This window comes from Saccostrea echinata, unplaced genomic scaffold (assembly GCF_033153115.1).
Source record: "Saccostrea echinata isolate AGI-Se365-2 ecotype Australia unplaced genomic scaffold, CSIRO_AGI_Sech_v1 ptg000030l, whole genome shotgun sequence".
Classification (NCBI taxonomy): domain Eukaryota; kingdom Metazoa; phylum Mollusca; class Bivalvia; order Ostreida; family Ostreidae; genus Saccostrea; species Saccostrea echinata.
In genome coordinates, this window is record NW_026889779.1 from 33431111 (window position 1) to 33450609 (window position 19499).

Sequence of the window (19499 nt, forward strand, 5' to 3'; positions counted from 1 at the left end):
CTTTTTCCATTTTTTTTAATAACAAACTTGCATAATTTCTGTTTTAGTTGTTTACCCTTTAATTTTTCTCTTGTACCTCTTGTACCATTGATCTTTTAGGCTCCTCAAACATGTGTTCATAAGTATATCTAGACACTACAATACCTCTTATTCTAGTCTTATGTATTGTCATGTTACATCAAGGATTATCTCCCTTTTATGTGGCAGTGACATGTAATGGGAGACTGTTTTAGATGTAAGATATGTACATCAGATGTATGGAAGAGAAATTACAAAAAAAACTAGTGCAATGAGACGTATAATGACAAACAAAGCAATTATTTTTTATCTCACTTTCTAAGATATCGCACAAAATAATGCATCTGTTCAGAGTCTCGCAGATTTAATGCCCATATAATTACCAAGTTTTCCCCATCACAAGAAGAAGCCATGTCTTTGAAGAAACAAAAGATATGTACAATTTTATACAAGTATAAAGAAAAAAAGGTGATAGGCATTTGGGCTCCATTAATTTTCTATAAAGAGTGTGCAATATTTCTGATGGCTACCACCAGGCTGCACAAGTTAGCTTTCCCAGGATTTTGATGAATTGCAGACATATTTTAGTATAAATTGCCAGATTAACGTAAATGTTAAGTACAAACAGGAATCATCTCAGTATTCTCAGCTCAGGAATGTACAGAAGAGGAGTATAGTTCATATAGCAGGGATTCTGAAGGGAAAAAATTATAAATACATGCTGGTATAGATGGCCAGCCATTAATGAGTGTCCTCAAAGAGGAAAATTCATCAGACCATTATTACAGAAGACCTGCTACAGCTTGAAATGCAGGACTTGAAATACATGCATGTAATAACATCTATATTAGGCTGACAGCTGCAGAGAATTCCATGTATAACATAAAAGAAAATTGCTATAGACCAAAAAAACAGACAATAAATTAGTGTTATTATGTAGTGAAATTTTCTTAATTTCACAGTGTTAACATTTGTTTTGATTGATGTAGCCATGATGACATGATGAAAGCTGCAGGCATTTTATAACTATTTAAGATTATTCATTTAATCCATTGAAAATCAGACCTCCAAAGTCCTTTTAGGTTGAACAAATGTTAGATAGTTTTGTCAGTTGTATTACCCCCCCCCCCCCCCCCCGCCAAAAAAAAAAACAAAACAAAAAAAAAAACAATATTTCGGTAAAAGTACACTGGTATCACTGTTTCCAGTTGTCTTGCTGTCTTTGGACATCTTTTGTACAGAAATTACCTCGTAAATTTGTAGATATTTCCTTTCTTTTTGTAGATTTTAAATCTGTATACCTGGTATGCTAGTATTATTTCCGTGAAATTATTCAGAAATGTAAAAATCTTGTACAGGTGCATTGGGGATTGATTGTAGTATTTAAAAATAGAGAAAAGTTATTCATTCATTCATGACTAAGGTATATAAGATTAACACCTATCATTTGGACAAGGTCAAGGTCACTGCACTGAGATGTGAGATGCAAAGGTAGCAGTATTATGACCAGAGAATGTATCCTTGAGTCAAGTTGATTTAGAATCTTGTTTTGGCTGTGTCACATTTTAATGCTCATCACTTTCAAACAAGAAATTTAATTAAGTTTTCTCATGACCAGACCAGAGCTAGCAACAGAAGTTTCACCAATGTCAAGGTCATCTATGGTCTATGTTTTTTTTAATGACAGAGTTCTAAATTGATTCCAAATGTGCCCTCTGTTGAGTTGGTTTATGGGTACATGTATGTTAGGTTGACAGCTAGCTGTTACATGTATCTAGTTAGGACCAATTTCTGTATAGTAGAGATTTTTTGAGTCTGTAGGCTCTGTTGATTGTACTGCTTCATTGCATTATTTGAATAAATAAATAGGTAAAAAGTAAAACAGTTTGGAAGAAGATGCATATTTTATCATATATGATGCATTTTAAATCTGTTATTTCTATTTGCAGATGTGACACAGCCCTGAGCCTCAAGAGCTACAAGTAAGTCATATATACTCATCATTCTTAATAATAAAATTATGTAGTTCATTCAGTTCAACTTAGTATACAGTAAAACCTTGTTATCTCTATGGAACCAAGAAAAAAATTCAAGATATTGAGGTTTGAATACATATGAAGAAAAAAAGTGGTTGGAACTTCCAAATCACTTGGCATATCCATGGTTATTCAAGATATCGATGTTTGAGATCACAAGTTAAACTGTATTTAATCAGACTGCAGGTTAAGGTTTATATATACAGTTGAACTTCGTTATCTCGAACACAGATATCTCGAATACCATGAATATGTCGAAGTGATTTTGAGTTCCCAACTGCTTATTCCTTAAATATTTTACCCCGGATATCGAATCCTCAGTTATCTCGAAGTATTTTCTCGGTCCCTTCGAGTTCAAGATAAGGAGGTTTGACTGTATGTAAACTGTGTCACTTTGTCTGTCTAACTACTGCTGTCGATCAGCTTTGTTCCATTTGCTGTATACTGCAAGAGACACGCATCTGAGCTTGTAGTTGTATGTAACAAACAACAATAGTTTCTGTTCTCCATGCAGTTGTAATGTTTTTGATTATTTTCTCCCTTTTTTTTATAACTGTATTAGAATCCTCAGTGTAATGCCTGTAATAATTGTAAAAAGAATCCATCACTCACACCCCTTTACATTTTGATGTTTTTCCTTTAAGATTGCTTAATAATGATTTAAGTTAAGTTCATCATTTTATGAACTACCATTTGGAACAGGATCGTACAACTTTTCCTTTCTGATGTGCCACTTACTGTGGAATCATTTTACTTTCTGGGGTCAATGTTTGTGGGTAATCCAAATTTTACTGATTCATGGGGACATATTTTCATGGGTAACTTGAATGTATACAGAAGATTTGATGAATAGGTAATATGTATGACAAACTTTTTTTGCTTCTAAGGATGACCCATAAAAACCACGAACATTGATTCCCCAAAGAATGATGATTCCACAGTAATTATGATGTTACAAATTATAACTGCCTGTGTGAGAAATTCATAATCAAGAATAAATGAAAATGAATTCTGTTACTTGAGATGTTCAGGAAAATAACAACAGGAATTGGACAAGGAGTCCTTAGTACCACGTGCATGTTTCCTTTGATCTAAAGTTCTGCTTTCTGTCTTCAAACAAATCTATTGGAGGAGAAAGCATTTATTACCTTACAAAAGAGAGTTGTTTTGAGATATAATTTCACTGTGTGAATATTCCTGCTCAGTTTCCCAGAGAACCAGCAATGTGCTAAAAGGTGAGAGCAGTACAATTCCCTGTAATAGAGCCCAGATTGCTCCAATTAAATTCTCTGAAGCATCCCCCTCACAGGTGGTGTGGTACCACATGCTGGAAATCATAGACATATAACACACAGGCTTCTCATACAGTCAGTAACCTACAAATTCAGTGTAAGAGTTAATTAGCACACAGTATCAGGGTGTTTTTTTTTTTTTTGCTTAAGGAGGGTTTCTCATTTTGTGGCTTTCATGGTGACTTTAATTTTTTCCTGGTTAGTGGAAGTTCTAGCATTGCCTTAGGTACTGTTAAATGGTATGTATGAAAGTATTTTTCAAGTCCTAGAGATTTTTTCCCCTTCTTTTTTTTATCAGTTGAGTGTGTTGATGGGAGAATATAGAAATTATAGGATGGGACAGATCATTGACAGTTCTGAAGCAGACAAAACGTCCCTGGGGTTGTGATGTAATTAGACAAATTCCAGCGATTGCTCTCTGGTGTGTACTGCTGGCACAGTTCTGTATACATCCATGTCAGAACAGCATCCCTATACAATCTGTCAAATGTCCACAGACGAGAATTCAAACTATTTGCTTTTGTGTTATTCTAATGTCACATGACAACATACATTTACTTTTTGACATATTTTATGATTTTATGGTACATCAGTTTCTCATAATGTATGTGGTAGTTATTACATAAATCTAAATTTGCGTCATAATGCAATGCAAACTAAGCACCTAAGGGACCTGCATATAATTCAAATTCATGGTTGATTTTATCAGTGTTTCTGGTTTCTTTTCTCTTTTTATTGTCGGTGTGAGGGAGTGGGACTATTGTAATGTATAGATAGTAAAAGTCCTACGGTCCTGATGGGAGGGATTGATATGTAATGAGGATACAGACTCACTTGCTCACTCGAGTCGATGGTGTCAAGCACCTAACACTCAGCATAGGGATAGTCTTCATGTGTCGGTGAATCTGTACCTAGAGACATTAGAGCTTACCAGTAATGCAATTCCTGGGAAATTCCTGTCACCAATATTTTTTTCACTAGATTGTAAGAATTAATTCTGATCTTTTTTATTTTCTGGCTTAAGCTTGTTACTAGATTGTATGAATGAATGCAGAATATTTTTACTTAAATTTGTACAATGAAACATTTTCAATGTTGAAGTTTTTTAAGTTTTCCAAAATTATAGACATGACAACATAATATATAAATTTCTGTTAAAAAAAACAGGTGAAATATGAAACTGCATTTGTTGATGAGTGTAATTATACACAAGTTTTGTCCATTATTTATGGTAAAACAAGTACTGTTCAAGCAAAACTGTGTCAAATAAGATTGGTACCAAAATATGAAAATGTTTTATCAATTGTCATTGTATTAAGACTGAGTAAAATTTCATTTCCAGCCACTCTGTTAGATTTCAGTGCTTTCTTATTCAGGGGACTTGTTTTTGATTTTGCACTTCATACTGATGCATTCACTAGGGTCCCTAGATTGGCGGGGATCGTGATGGTCCCGTCCTATGATTGTCACTGGACAATGATGAATTTGACCAGTGGTCAGGGTTTCTGTATTAACCCAGTAACTGTGGGTCTTGTCAATAACTGTCAAAATTGATGTAAAGTCTTCATGTTCGCTGCTCATCAGGCACTGATCATTAAGTCTGATGATCCGTACAATGATTTTAATGATGATAGACCCTCATGGCTAATAATGTCTTCTTCTGATTACAATACATGGATTTTTTGGTCTCTTTCTCATTTCTTTCACTAATTTAAAAAGTCAGAAGGATTAATTGTGAATCTTTAGTGTGGTGTGAAACATTTTAAAGTTTAAACCAATTTATGTAAAGAATCTAAGGGACTAGCCTTGATTTTATTGACTTCCTATATGTAGAGGAAATATAAGCTAAACACTGGTGGGGAATCTCTTTTCTCAACTGATGAAAATTGGAATTCATAAGTGGAATCACTGATTGCTGCTGCTTTAAAAGCTTGAAAAGATAGATATAGTTGAAAATTCAAATGGCATTGCAGTATTTCAATGTTCTGTCCAGACTACAAGTTTTCATGAAGACTTCTTTGAATGTTTTTGAAAAAATAGACAAGTTAATTTGACCATGTTTCACACTGGAGGATACCATACGACCAGGTAAATCTATTAATTACCATAAATTTCAAAAGTTGTATAAAGAGACATTTAAAAAAAGGAAAGGATGAATGATTGCTAGCTTACTAAATTTTGTAAATTGTCAATGCTAGACAGTCATAATATTGTTTTGAAATGCTAAATGATATGAGTGATTCTTAACCTAGGTAAATTAATATGCATTGCAGTCAGGTAACATTAAATACCTGGAGAGGCACAGGTTTGTAATATTTGATAAATGAAGATGAATTACAAGGCTTTACAGGTGAGTCTCAGGTGAGAAGGGTATACCTGGATATTGCTGAATAATGCCGGGCCCATCTGGTAAATTTGTCCCCTCAAACCCACTCCATCCATCGATTCTAGAAGATCTCTGTTTATTTTATGACTCATATTGATTTTTTGTCAAAAAAAAAATGATACAAAAGTTTGACAGGGTTTAAAATGACAAATTCAAAGTCCTGTAATAGTCAGAGGTCCTATCTGCCATCGTGTTGCATTTTAATTGGATTTGTGATTTAAACATGGATTTTTGATTTTAAGCGGAATGAATAGAAGCTATTAATTTGTCCCAATAAGGAATAACTAAATACTTGGAGGAGTCTAGTGAAATGACTAGTTTTAAATATTCTAAACTTGGACATTTAGATGTGCAAGATAAAATGTGTGAGTTCAAAACACTCGCGGAGGCCCCAGGTCATAGGTCTGCCAGCTGTTAGGGTGATAAATATTAGTGGTCCAGCCCCGGTGAAAGTCAAAATATTGTGGATTAATTATTGGATTTAAAACTGAAATGTTGTGTTGGTCAGGAAAAGCCAGGAAAAGCCCAAGGTAAGAGCAGCACGTTCTTAAAATACTTTTTTAAAAAAAATTTGAGGGAAATGGGTGACAATATTTCTTTGAAAACATACGTCGAGTCATATGTAATGAAAGGTTTGTCAGATTTTTGATTGAAATTCAATTTAAAACTTCACAAGTACTGGTATATGCAGTGGTTTAGGGATCAGAGTTTATCATTCTGCAATCAGAAGTGGGAATCCTTACAGGGTAGTGCAAGGGTTGGAGATTAATTTACTAATTAAAGGCTAACTAACAAGTTTTAGGAGTCTAAAAAAAATTTCCAGCCTGGGTAGCCCATTCTGAGTAAGTTTTTTTTTTTGGTTGTGGTAGAGTGTTTTCCTTGAGATTGCATGTTTGGCCGCTATAGAATCACAATGTTATTATTCTGGGAATGAAATAAAATTGGACATAAGGAGAAGGAGAAGAGCAGCTCTATAATGGATAATGATTATATAACATGCACTTTGGTAATCCACACAGTCAGATAATCCCTTTGTGACGGAATGCAGGAGAGAGTCATATTACCTGTGTCAGCTGTGAACCCCTAGACTCTTGTAATTAAAAGCTATGACTACATTGTTATATGATCTACTCTTCATGCTAACAGCTAAATGAAGAAAAAGACATAAAGATATTCACTTTCAGACTTACTTTCCCATGACGTATACAAGAATTTCACTTTTTTTTAAATAATCATCCATTCACCGCATATGCCAAACATACAATTTATGTCAGTTCAATGTCATTTAGACTTTAACTTATATATTATGTATATAACTAAGTAAGTGTGGTTTTTGTTTTATTTTTACCGAATTTCTCCGCTATAATGCATTTATTACCCACTCTGGCCTCTGTAATAACCACTGTTTGCCAGGCTATATGTAGATAAGTAAGAAGACGGGGTCAGATTTTCCACTTCATATGAAAATAAATTGACCAAGATGAAAGTGTCCTCTGTTTTGTGTGGACTCTGATAGTTATCTATGTCTGGTCAGGTTATTAATGCTGCGACTTATGGCCAAAAGGAGGACAACATATGATTATTTGGGTTGTGATTTGTATTCTCCAAGGCTCAGTTTGACCATGCTAATCATTTTATGTTCTGGAGTGCTCTCCTAATCAGATTGGGGGAGGGAGAGTTGATTGATTTTTAACTGTTTGTTTGGTTCTTTTGACCTTGATTTTTAACTATTTGTTTGGTTCTTTTGACCTTGATTTTTAACTATTTGTTTGGTTCTTTTGACCTTGATTTTCAACTGTTTGTTTGGTTCTTTTGACCTTGATCTTTAACTGTTTGTTTGGTTCTTTTGACCTTGATTTTTAACTGTTTGTTTGGTTCTTTTGACCTTGATCTTTAACTGTTTGTTTGGTTCTTTTGACCTTGATTTTTAACTGTTTGTTTGGTTCTTTTGACCTTCCTTCTGATGTCTGTGTCTATGTGACATAATAAACAATCATTTATACTTAAGTCTTGTGATTAAAGGAGAAATGAAATACCACGTGGGGATCATTGAAACTGTTCAAGATAATTTTGTCAAAATTCACTGATATATAGTGATGAGAGCTGTTGTTCATAATGACCTTGACCTTTCCTATAACACTGACCTCGCTATTCTTTATTTTATGTTTAGCTCAGTTTCAAAGATTAAACTGTTCAAAATATTTAAATCAAAATTCCTACATTGATACATATTGATGAGTACTCACCATATCATAATTTTCTGAGCTTTTCTCCTTTCCTATGACCTTGACCTCACTAATCCTTATTTTTAGCTTTACTGGTCAGAGACCAGAAGAGCTTATGCGATAGTAAGGTGTCCGTCATCCGTCCGTCTGTCTGTCTGTCCGTCTGTCTGTCCGTCTGTAAACAATTTTTCAAAATGCTACTCCTCCTACAGTTTTGGTCTGATTTCAGTATAACTTGGCACACAAGTAGACTACACTAAGATACATAATTCTGTGTATCGGTTTTTGATTTCTAAAAATAGAAATTTCTGTGAAATACTTTCAAAATGCTACTCCTCTTACAGTTTTGGTCTGATTTCAGTATAACTTGGCAAGCAAGTAGACTACACTAAGATACATAATTCTTTATATTGATTTTCTGATTTTGATGAACATTGTTTCCATGGTTACTAAAAATAGAAATTTCCTTGAAATAACTTAAAAATGCTACCCCTACAGTTTTGGTCTGATTTTAGTATTACTTAGCTCACAAGTAAACTACACTAAGATACATTATTCTCTGTACCAGTTTCGGATTTTGATGAACAGTGTTGCCATGGTTACTGAAAATAGAAATTTCCTTGAAATACCTTCAAAATGCTACTCCTTCTACAGTTTTGGTCTAATTTTAGTATAACTTAGCACACAATTAGACTACACTAAGATACATAATTCTCTATACCAGTTTTGGATTTCAATGAACGGTGTTGCCATGGTTACTAAAAGTAGAAATTTCTTGAAATACTTTCAAAACGCTACTACCGTTCACGGTAGCTCAGTCGGTAGAGCGCTCGCTCCGTGATCGGGAGGTCGTGAGTTCGAATCTCGGCCGCGACAGACCCAAGTCGATAAAATGGGTAGCAACTGTTCCTTCGCCATGCGCTCGGCACTTTGAAGTGAAAGTTGCGGGTCCTTCGGATGAGACCTTAAAAACCGAGGCCCCGTGTCACAGAAGGCGTTGGCACGATAAAGATCCCTCACTGCTCAATGGCCCTGAGTGCCGAGTAAAGGTCAAAATTTGAAGCCCTTCACCGGTATATGGTGACGTCTCTATATGAGTGAAAAATTCTCGAATGGGACGTAAAACAACATACAATCAATCAATCAATCAAAACGCTACTCCTCCTACATTTTTTGTCTGATTTCAGTATAATGTGGCATACAAGTAGACTACAGAGATACATAATTGGTGTTATTGTTTTTTGATTTTTGTTGAATGATGTTGCCATGGTTACTTAAATCAAAATTTCTGTAAAATTGTTTTAAAAGGCTACTCCTCCTTCAGTTTTAGTCTGATATAATAATAAATCTTGCCACAAAAGAGACTAAACCAAGGATCATTATTCTGTTTATTGCTGTTGCAAAGTTTCAAGTCAAAGTGCTACTTTTATCTTCCTTTATAAATACAACCAGTAGAGCTACAGTCTCATCAGAGACTTCTGGTTTATATAGCTTTAAGTTTAAAGGAAACTGTCCAAGATATTTTTATCAAACTAAATTGTAACACTCAACCTCTGCCCAAAGAACCATTAGGTACATTTATTTTCATTCAATTGTTACAATACAAATGGTTGTTGTATTCATTCATGTCCTATGGACATGTTTGTAGCTTGTACACCTTTTTTTTTTTTCAAATTAACCAATTTAACCATTTTTGTCATATGATGGCAAATAAGTCACTTTTTTATGTGTCCTTGATCACAGTAAATAAGGGTTTGACACAGTCTTTTCTATCATGGATGAACTGCTTTCCTGAATAATTCCTGTCTTCTATCTATATTTCCGACTTTTCTTATCAACTAAGGAAGGAGGGGTTCATTTTTTGGGGGGGGGGGGTTCCAAAGTTATTGTTAGGTTACTTTACAATATAGATTTATAAAAGCCTAAAAATCTTTGTATCTTTTCCCTTCTTAGATCCACCTATTCCTCAAGAGTATCATTTAAATAAATAATTGACATTGCGAATTTAAATGATCATTAAGTTTTATCCCCCAAATAAGAATACATTTTAACAAGACTGGTTCCAGATACCAATGGTGGGAGATGTATGGCTATTGTTTGAAATGAGAGTGAGATGATGTTAACCTTGAGTTGACATTAAGGTGTCAGGTGATTTTATTAAAAGCTCATCACACAAAACAATGTAATATCAGAGAATTCTGTGAGTCTCACCCGGGCTAATGTATCATATGGACATTTGTTTCTCCTGCCCAGATCTTGTCTGTATTATACTGAGATGTGACACCCTGTAATGTATCCTTTATGTTTTGTTATTAATGAATTTACCTCATTAATAGACACATAATTGGTGGTCCATTCTGACTGATTAATGAACGTAATCAGCAATGTTTACACGGAGCAATGAAGAATCAAGTTTTGTCAACACTGAGATATTGTGGACTTTTGTTCAGTGTTCACTTGGTGTGGAATGTTACAGTCCTTTAAGCTATCATCACTTCCTGTGCATTTTACTTAGATTTGACGATAAGTGTGTGGTAATAATTGCCACCACAATTTACTAATGGAAATTGTGGGGTTTTTTATTTCTCAGGTGAACAGACCATTGTCACAGGTTTCATGTGAAGTTCAATAGATTTAGTTACTGAGTAATATTTGAGTCTTCTGTCTATCCTTCTGTCTGTCACTTTTTGTGCGTCTAGCTCAATTTCAGAGAATTTGCATTTTAGCATATTTTTTGCAAAATTCATACACTGATACATAGAAAGAACAGTTGAACTGTATCATATATTTCTGACCTTGACCTTTGTTATGATGTGAACTCATTACATTCCTCAGTTTGCCTTGTTATACACTGATATAAAATGATGAGAACAATTCAACTGTGTCCTAATCATCTGACCTCGATCTTCCTTATGACCTTGAACTTCACATATCAAGATCAGATTTGTTTGACTTATGATGTAGACCTTTTCTTTGACCTTTGACATCATATTTGAAGATATTTTAATCAAACTTTTAATAAGTTACATTATGATGAGAGCAATTTAACTGTGTCATTATTTTCTGGCCTTGACATCAATCTCAATATTTCTCACCATGCTTTACAAATGAACCTTGGACTGGACATTGATGGCCTTTATACGGACAAATTTCTAGTTTGTTCATGTGTCCTTGTACATGTATCTTCAAAAAAATATTACCAAGAAATTTCCGAAGGGACCATAAGACTAATATTATTTGTAATTTCTTCAGAAATTGACTTTAATAGATTTATACCTTAAAGCTTTTCAGTATAAAATACAATGATAGTTTAGCTGAAGGAAAAGTCATTCTACCTTTGTTTCTTTGTTTTCAATTACCAACATTTCTATATTCTCTTGAAACAAGTGAACATTATTTTCAATTATTTTAGCTTTGAAAGCCTTGGCTGTACTTGTTTTAATTATCAGGAGATCAGTCGGTTTGTACTTGCCATCAGGGTATTTGTATAGATGCCCTGTTAATGCAGTATTTTAGCTTTCTCATTAAGCAACCTCCACAATATCCCATACAAAATAATAGATGTTATTTTCCACATGAGAGGGCTACATTTGTTTCTCTGGTATTTCCATTTATTGTCTCGTGATAAAGCTAAGGAATGGATGTTTCTTTTTCTCAGAGCTCTCGAGGTCTAGTCTGAAGCAGAAAATCTTAATGGAGTTGGTTTCTATATTGTCATGGAATCTGAAGGCAGGTGGCAGATGGTCAAGGCAATCCCTTAGGTTTTTATCTCAGCAGTCTTAGAACGGCTCTCAGCTAAAACGGACATTCACAAAGTGACATTGATTTCTTTTTCTGGGCATTTATCAAGGAAAGATAGAAAAGAATCCAAGTAATAGAACTGAGTACCCTTAGTTATAGTAACAGACAAATAATAGCTGAGGAGAGCAGATCGTGAGGGACTTGTTGCATACTACGGGATAACATGGCGTACCCCCCAAACTTGTATTCTGCTGACAGTGTGTAGGTATGTACTGATTAATAGAATTTGCACAGGTGGTTATCTAAATAAACCTTAATTTTAGGATAACGTCTGGAGTTTTTAATTAGTGAGAACATCAGCAGATGTTGGGGAATGAAATGCACCTTATAGCTAGCTGTAAGCCTAAATGGTAATATAATGTTATAAAGGAATGTGAATGCTTATTAAATAAATTTAATTATATCCCTGTCTTTGTCATTCAGTTTAACTTAGTGGAGATCTATAAGTATTATGTGAAACAGATCTGCTTTTATAAGTATAGTATGACATTATGACAGAGTTATTATGGCTCCTAATTATACATTATGTGGTCAGTCACTGGTATTATCAGTCCCCTAAGTACTGTATGACACAGCGGGGGGGGGGGGGGGGGGGGGGGGATAAATAAAGTCTATTGACATAGTTTTATTGAATGTCTAATTGTGTTGATAAAGTGTAAGTGTTTCAAGTGAGGATGTTGTATAGGGAGATTACACAAGGCTATATTTAAATTGCTGATTTTATGATGAAGAAGTCATACAAGAAGGGGGCATCTCACAGAAAAACTAAAGTAATTCAAAGTTTGAATACTGGAAAAAAAAATGAAGTTAACCATAAAACATTGATTTTCTTCTTATAGATCTTATTAATGATATTGATATCTATTGATTCATACCATTTACTCAGATTTAGAGTTTTTTGTGTTTTTTTTTCAAAGTGAGGATGTAATATTTTGCCTTCTTATAGAACTCTAACCACCTACTTTAAGTTACTTCAGATATCCTAATTAATGATGCACATTATTCAACCAAGCACATTCCCCCTCCCAGGCATTTGTCATAAGTCGGTGTGACTAACTAAATTTTTGAATGTGTTTTGAGACGTCCCATTAATAGATTGGGGAGATTAGGGCTGTACTTATGTGTGTGAGAAGACAACATTTGGTACATACTATGAATTCAAGGTCTGAAGAGCTGCAATGAAATCCTAATCAGTTATAGAGGGGAAATAATGACGGATATATGACATCACCTCATCCGTCTTGCCACTGACCAAACATATCACTTTCTACTCTCGGTAGTTGACCAGAGACTGGGACAGAAAATGTGTCAAATCATAACGATGGTTTATAAGTGTTTCTATATGCACTTCTGAGAGTGAAAATTTATTTGTGATGATTTAATATCTTTGCATCTTAGGATGGATATTTTGGACAATATAATTCGCAAGAGTAAGCGACACTCAGATAATCTGCAAACATTTATAAAAGAACACTTGTAAGTATTTAAATTGCACAGAGATATTGCTTCCTCTTATGTTGCTAATACAACTTTTTAATTACTATAAAAGGCACATGGATAATTATAATTTAGAGCTGAGTTTAAAATGAATTGCTCTGTAGTTGGGGCTGCAAGGCAAATATGCACTATCATTATAACAAATATTTGAAAAAATTAAATTAGCAACATTGTCAAACACATGGTGACATTGAATATACTGGTATGTGGCATCATTTTAAGTACAAGAGTTCACTTGGTAGTATTCTAGAATATGTTTGATTGAAAGGAAACATGCAGAGTTACGGTCCTTGAATTAGAGACTTGCAGGGATGTCATTTTCACTCGAACAGTTTAGTCGAATATTCAGATGCATTAGTGGAAATTGATAGTTGGGTACTCATTAAAATATTTTTTTGTGTTGATGTCAGGTTTTGTCATTTACAGACTGATACAATATTCATCCCACGTCACCTTCACATACTTGGTATTTTCGAATCATCATTTAAGAATAGTAGTATACAAATGAATATTTGAAGTTATTGTATTTAATTATAAACTTATTAATTTATTGCATAATGATGTTTTCTGAATAAGTCTTCCAATACTTGAATTTATTTGTCCTCTTTGATTACACTAACTCGTAACTGGTAAAAAATTAAGTGTACTAATCCTATCAAAACAGAGAAAGCTTGCGATAAATGTTAATAATAAAATGTTGTATAAACAACCAATACAATCGCAAATGAATTTATACAAATCATGAAAACGCAACAGTAAATTTCACATTACAATTTTCAATTCAATTCTTTGTACAATTCATCAGAACATATACATGCATGCCCATTATTAGGTGTGATCTTGCTCTCTTGTTTGTCGTAATTTTATACTAGAATCCAGTCCTCCATTTCCAGCATTCAGATGTAGAAAATTTATTTTGATCATGTTTGTGGTGGCTATCAGTTATTTATTTTGAGCTCTGAACCTCTGGATTTTTGCAGGGAAGGCAGGGCCTTTGATCCTTTAATATGATATTAATAAATTTGATGTTAAGACAAAACACCAAGTACGTCTTTCCTTGTGAAACCTTTCAAAATACGCCCAGACTGTGGACTGCAGATTTTGTAGGTATGTTTTACTATCAAACATCGATCAAAACACAAATGATTTCCTGAGAACAATGATTTTTAAAAGCCTTATCCTTTTGTGAGTTTTACTCTGATGTGTTTAAAAATTAAAAAAAAAGTTAATTCTAATTTTATTTCCTGGAATTTATGATCACTATAAAGAAGCACATTTTTAACTAGTATTCAAGTAAAAAATATTTAGTTGATAGTCTGTATGACCCAACAATTAAGTCAAGTACTCAAATACTGTAACTCATTGATATCCCTATTGTAAACCCTATGATCATACAAGTGTTATATACATATAGTAGTTTATATATGCCTTCATTTACTAAGATTAAGCCAATTCATAGCTATTTTGTTAATTAACTTAGAAATTAAAACAGCGAGCACATCAACTCCACATGGAGAAGGATAATAGCAGAGTAGTTGGCCCTGAGGCTGAGTGTTTCTGACATTTTGTTTGATACTTGTATAACTGCCTTTGTTTCCAATGTCATCTTAAGAGCCTGTCTGCAACAGTTGCTCTCAAGCACTAATTGTTTGTGTCTTAAATATCTTGTTCTCTTCACTAGTAGATTGAAGACCAAGTTAATATTTACATGTACTTATTATCTCATTCAAATCTGTTATAGTATTTTTTATTTTGGGATGCAGACAAAGAAGATAAGATAAGAATTATTTCAATCAATAAAGATATTTCATTTTCTAATATTTTTTTTAACAATGAAAATTTTAATGTTATTTTTGCACTCTGGTTCAAAATTAATCAAAATGATAGTTTTCCACATTGCCAAATAAAATAATGTACTATAGCAAATAAAATGCCATACAGAACCATTTCAGCTTGAAGTCTAATTATATAACCCAGCTAACCGAACCACAGGTTGTGAGAATTGAATTAGGGAAATCTTTAAATCATAATTTCTGTCATAAGAATACATCACTGTATATTAGTTTCTCCTTATCTGCCCATTCAGCTCTTGACATAAAGATAACCTAATGATATCACCAATGAGCTTGACATTTCAAGTTGTCGCCAACAACTTCATTCAGTTCAATAAACTTCATATGCCACAACAGTTGTTTTTAAGATGTTTTGTAATTTCTGAGGACATTTAAATATCACTATATGCTATCCTGATTATATTGATAAAAGAAAAAAATATTTGTACAAGATATTATAATCATTGTTCTCAAGCAGTGGTGTGATTAGTGAGTCGTGTCAATATTTCCTTGTATTGATGGGGAGACAGTTAGAGTGAGACAGACTCCCATATTACACATTATTATACATGTAATTACATGTATCAGTTATGGAGAGTTTGAACTCTATGTTGAGGTAGGAATCTTGTCCACTTATTGCAGAACAACAGTAGCTGTTGTCTTTGTAGTACTAGGTTCAAGTATTAGATCTCTTGGCATTATTTTATGTTGTAGATTTTCGAAGAAAGAAGTCAATTAACTTTTTCTTTGTATTTGATTGCTTCTTGCACGAAATGATGGTAATGTTTTATATTTATGCCCTTATAATTCTTGTAAATTAAAGGGTAAGCCACACATTGAATGTCTTTACCAAAATTATTGTGTACCATTTTATGTACCAATTGAAGATAAAATGAGTTACCCTTGAGGTGGTGGTGTCGGTGACCTTTGTTAAATTCATGAAGTTAGAGGTCAGTAACCTTTGTCCTTTTATTGTGGACTGTGTCAATATTTGGCTCTTGTGACATTCCGCATGCATACATGTTCACAAACACGTACATGTCAACATTCAGCTGATCTCTGGAAGTGTGATCCGTCGGGAGAAGTGTGTTCTTCCTCAGCTGGGGTTAGAGGAAGGAAACTATATAAACTTCCATCGCCCTCTGATGCAATAACAAACCAAGAAACACTGCTAAACAGGCTCCTCGGAATATCAATGTTAACTCATTTCATTAATTCTGACTGATTAATTGCCTGATTTCTCATAAATCTTTGTGGATATGAGGAAGTCTTATTGTCAGACATAGAGAGTGGTGTATTTTATATTAGTTAAAGTCCTGCTGGATTCTACTTGTTACACTAACTCCCCAGATTTATGAAGTCAGACTTTGGTTCTAAGCTCTCGCTTTTCCTGTCCTGGTTAAGGTAAGTCCCACAGTAAAATTAATTCTTTAAAAACATTTTATTATTCATGATTATGTATTGTTTATCATAAAAAGAAATAATGATTTGATTGTTAAGGAACCTAGCTTTCTTCCTCAGTTGATTCCTGATTTATATTACAGTCAATATTCTTATCATGCATCATTTATTCATCATCAACAGGCTTTTGTTCTACTATCAGTTGCGTTTCCTCAAATAATGATCAGGATTTCTCAAATAATTCCAACGTAAATAAAACCAAAATAATAAATTAATTCTTATCACTCAGTGTACACCTCAGTAAAAATAGAAATTTGCTCTTGATTAGCATATCCTTTATTTCATTCATTAAGTCCATAGTTAATTATGATGAGTCATAAAGTTTTGAATAAGGTGAGGGCACATTTTAGTTCCTAGTTTCATGTCAAAGGAGTGAGACAATCTTCAGTTGGATCATATTCTCTTTCTCTTTTATGGATTGGAGTTTAAATTCTAGCTAATTTAAAGGGATAATTAGAAAATGAGTGGGCCCCTATAATTTGTTTTTGTCATAAAAAGTTAAATCACATTGAAAAGTGTGTCATTTTGTATCCAATGTCAATGAATCAGTTCATCACAAATTTCAACGGATTCATATATAGTGAGGGTTTTCCACTTTATCCTTGGAAAAATGAGTACTTTATGGAATAATTCTAATCTGTACAGCACCGTCCACATGTCTAAACTGATGAACATTTGGAAAATTTTTATCAATCGGAAACAGTATGTAGTCCATTCTGTCAGCAACAGGTAAGCCAGGAATAAAAAAATATCTAATATGTAAATGGATGGCAATTTGAATATATATACTTGATAATGTGGGTGCTGTCTTGTACAAGTTATTATCATATAAAGATATTAATTTTTCTAATACCTAGTTATATACATGTTTGAATCACTATTTCAATGAGATATAGAATTTTAATAATGACTTTTTATGAATAATCAATGTGAGAAGCTCTTCGATGTAGAATTAGAAACTATCAGCCTCCTTAATAATTGGCCTATATATATATTGATCATTTATTTTACCGGTATGTCCATTAGTTGTCCATCAGTACTGGGTAATTAAGTCAGATTGGTCACAGTGATTTATATGGGGGACCAATGGACTCTTTCTTTTACTGAGTTCTACAGGGGCAATTAGTTCTATACATGGCCTATATCTAATATATAATACATAGACAATAGCAGTTCTCTCTTCAGCTTCAGAAATATAATGTGAAAGTGAGCTTTGTTAATGGGAAACTGAGGATTCATTTTCTTTTAAGGAAATCTGAAGTATTATAGGCTTATTGTGGTTTATACAGTCATAACTGCATTCAGTGCATTGTGATAATGTGATAAGAATGCACGTGCAGGTTTGTCGAGGTATATAGAACCAATAACAGGAACTGCAGGATGACACAGATTTATATTTATTGATGTTGAAATGATAAAATTCATTGACCACGAGAATTTAAGTTGACTCTGGGATTGGTGTGAAGTTATTTAGACAGATTAACATATCTTTGACCAAACTGGTAAGAAAATATTGATACGTGTACAGTTAATTCTGATCTTCTGATTTGTTAGGTTTATAATTCGGAATTGTTAGGATTTTTTTATTAACTGATCTTTATTTTTTATCTTTAAATTGAAGTTGGTACTGTAATATTTATAAAATGATTTTCAATTTATATTCAAAATTAATACAGTTCTCTTCAAATCAATGCAGGGAAGTGATTTCCAGCATTTTTTAAATCTTAAACTTTATGGAAAAATGTATTTATATAAGCACTGTGCAGTAATGGTCCAAATTTTGAGTTTATTTACTGTGCAGAAGTCATTGTATAATTGTCTGATTTAAAATTGAGCCTCTAATTAGAGCTGGACCGAGGCTGTCATTGGCGTACGAGTAATGTCATTTGTCACGTTCCCCATAGGGACACCTTGTTTCCTGTTTAATATAAGTAGGTATACAATTGTGGTTTAGAAATGAGCTTCAGTTTGGCTATCTTCAGATCTATATTATAATATACCTCAAGATGAGTAGGACTTTCCCCTTTGTTTTTAATTAGATAATCGCATATAATTATTGGACACAAACAATATTGGCGGTTTTGTAAGTGAGCTAGGTAATGAAGTTAATTTTTTTGTTATTTATTATTATTCTGAGGATCATTATAGAGCTCTCTTTTTAACAATAAACATAAAGAATGCACAGCTATAGTTATGAAAAGAATTACGCGGATTTAACGAGTAGATCATTATAATTGTGATTGGAGGATGGATGTGGTGTCACAGGTGGGAGGCTGACGGGCAGATAGAACTGATACCTGTCACATTCCCTTAATTACCTGGGCATACATCACCTGTATGATACTGATCATCTTGTCATATCTGATTTATACTGACCTAGTTTCTAAATACTGCACAATTTTAAGTAATGTTCTTACCACAATAGCTCATACATGTATACCAGTATGTATTTCAGTTAAAATGTTGATTTATGAAATGTAGAATACTGTCTGCACAGAATTGCAATTAATATTATTTCTATGGCAGTTTTTTTTTTGAGCTAAAATACTGGAACATAGTTCTTCTTCTGGATATGCCTTCATGAATTGAGAATGACCCCCTGTATATGTTACTTAATCCCATCTTCTCAAGATTTTTCTTTAAAGTGACTCTCATTTGTTTGTACTTCATGGCCCACTTGACATTGTACTATTGAGGCTCCACTTGATGAAATGCTGATTAGGTGGGGCCCAAACAACTAAATAAGCAGTCGGAAGTTCATCTCAATTTACATCTCTTATCTCTTGTTTCAGAAGGCCTAAGGATTATAAAAATACATTCAAGTTTTGTTTTTTTTTTAATTGAATACTTTACTCTCATTACACTATTGTTTTGTTTGATTTTTTTTAAACTTAAATTGAATGCTTTTAAAAATAGCCAAGATATGCTTTCTCTCAAGTTGAGGAACTTGG

The 19499-nt window shown here is 33.4% G+C and overlaps 1 protein-coding gene across 12 annotated transcripts in view; it reads left to right on the plus strand.

Annotated features, from left to right (window-relative positions):
• LOC133197738 (rap1 GTPase-activating protein 1-like) overlaps positions 1 to 19499 on the plus strand; it is a 58863-nt gene that overhangs the window by 28170 nt on the left and 11194 nt on the right. For 9 of the 12 annotated variants that reach the window (XM_061333920.1, XM_061333922.1, XM_061333921.1 and 6 more), the window contains one exon: positions 1968 to 2000. In XM_061333920.1, the coding sequence (XP_061189904.1) occupies positions 1968 to 2000 (33 nt within the window). Of the gene's footprint in view, positions 1 to 1967; positions 2001 to 6161; positions 6263 to 13129; positions 13235 to 17131; positions 17278 to 19499 lie in introns of those variants that run through there. The other 3 variants (XM_061333930.1, XM_061333929.1, XM_061333926.1) reach the window with 3 other exon arrangements.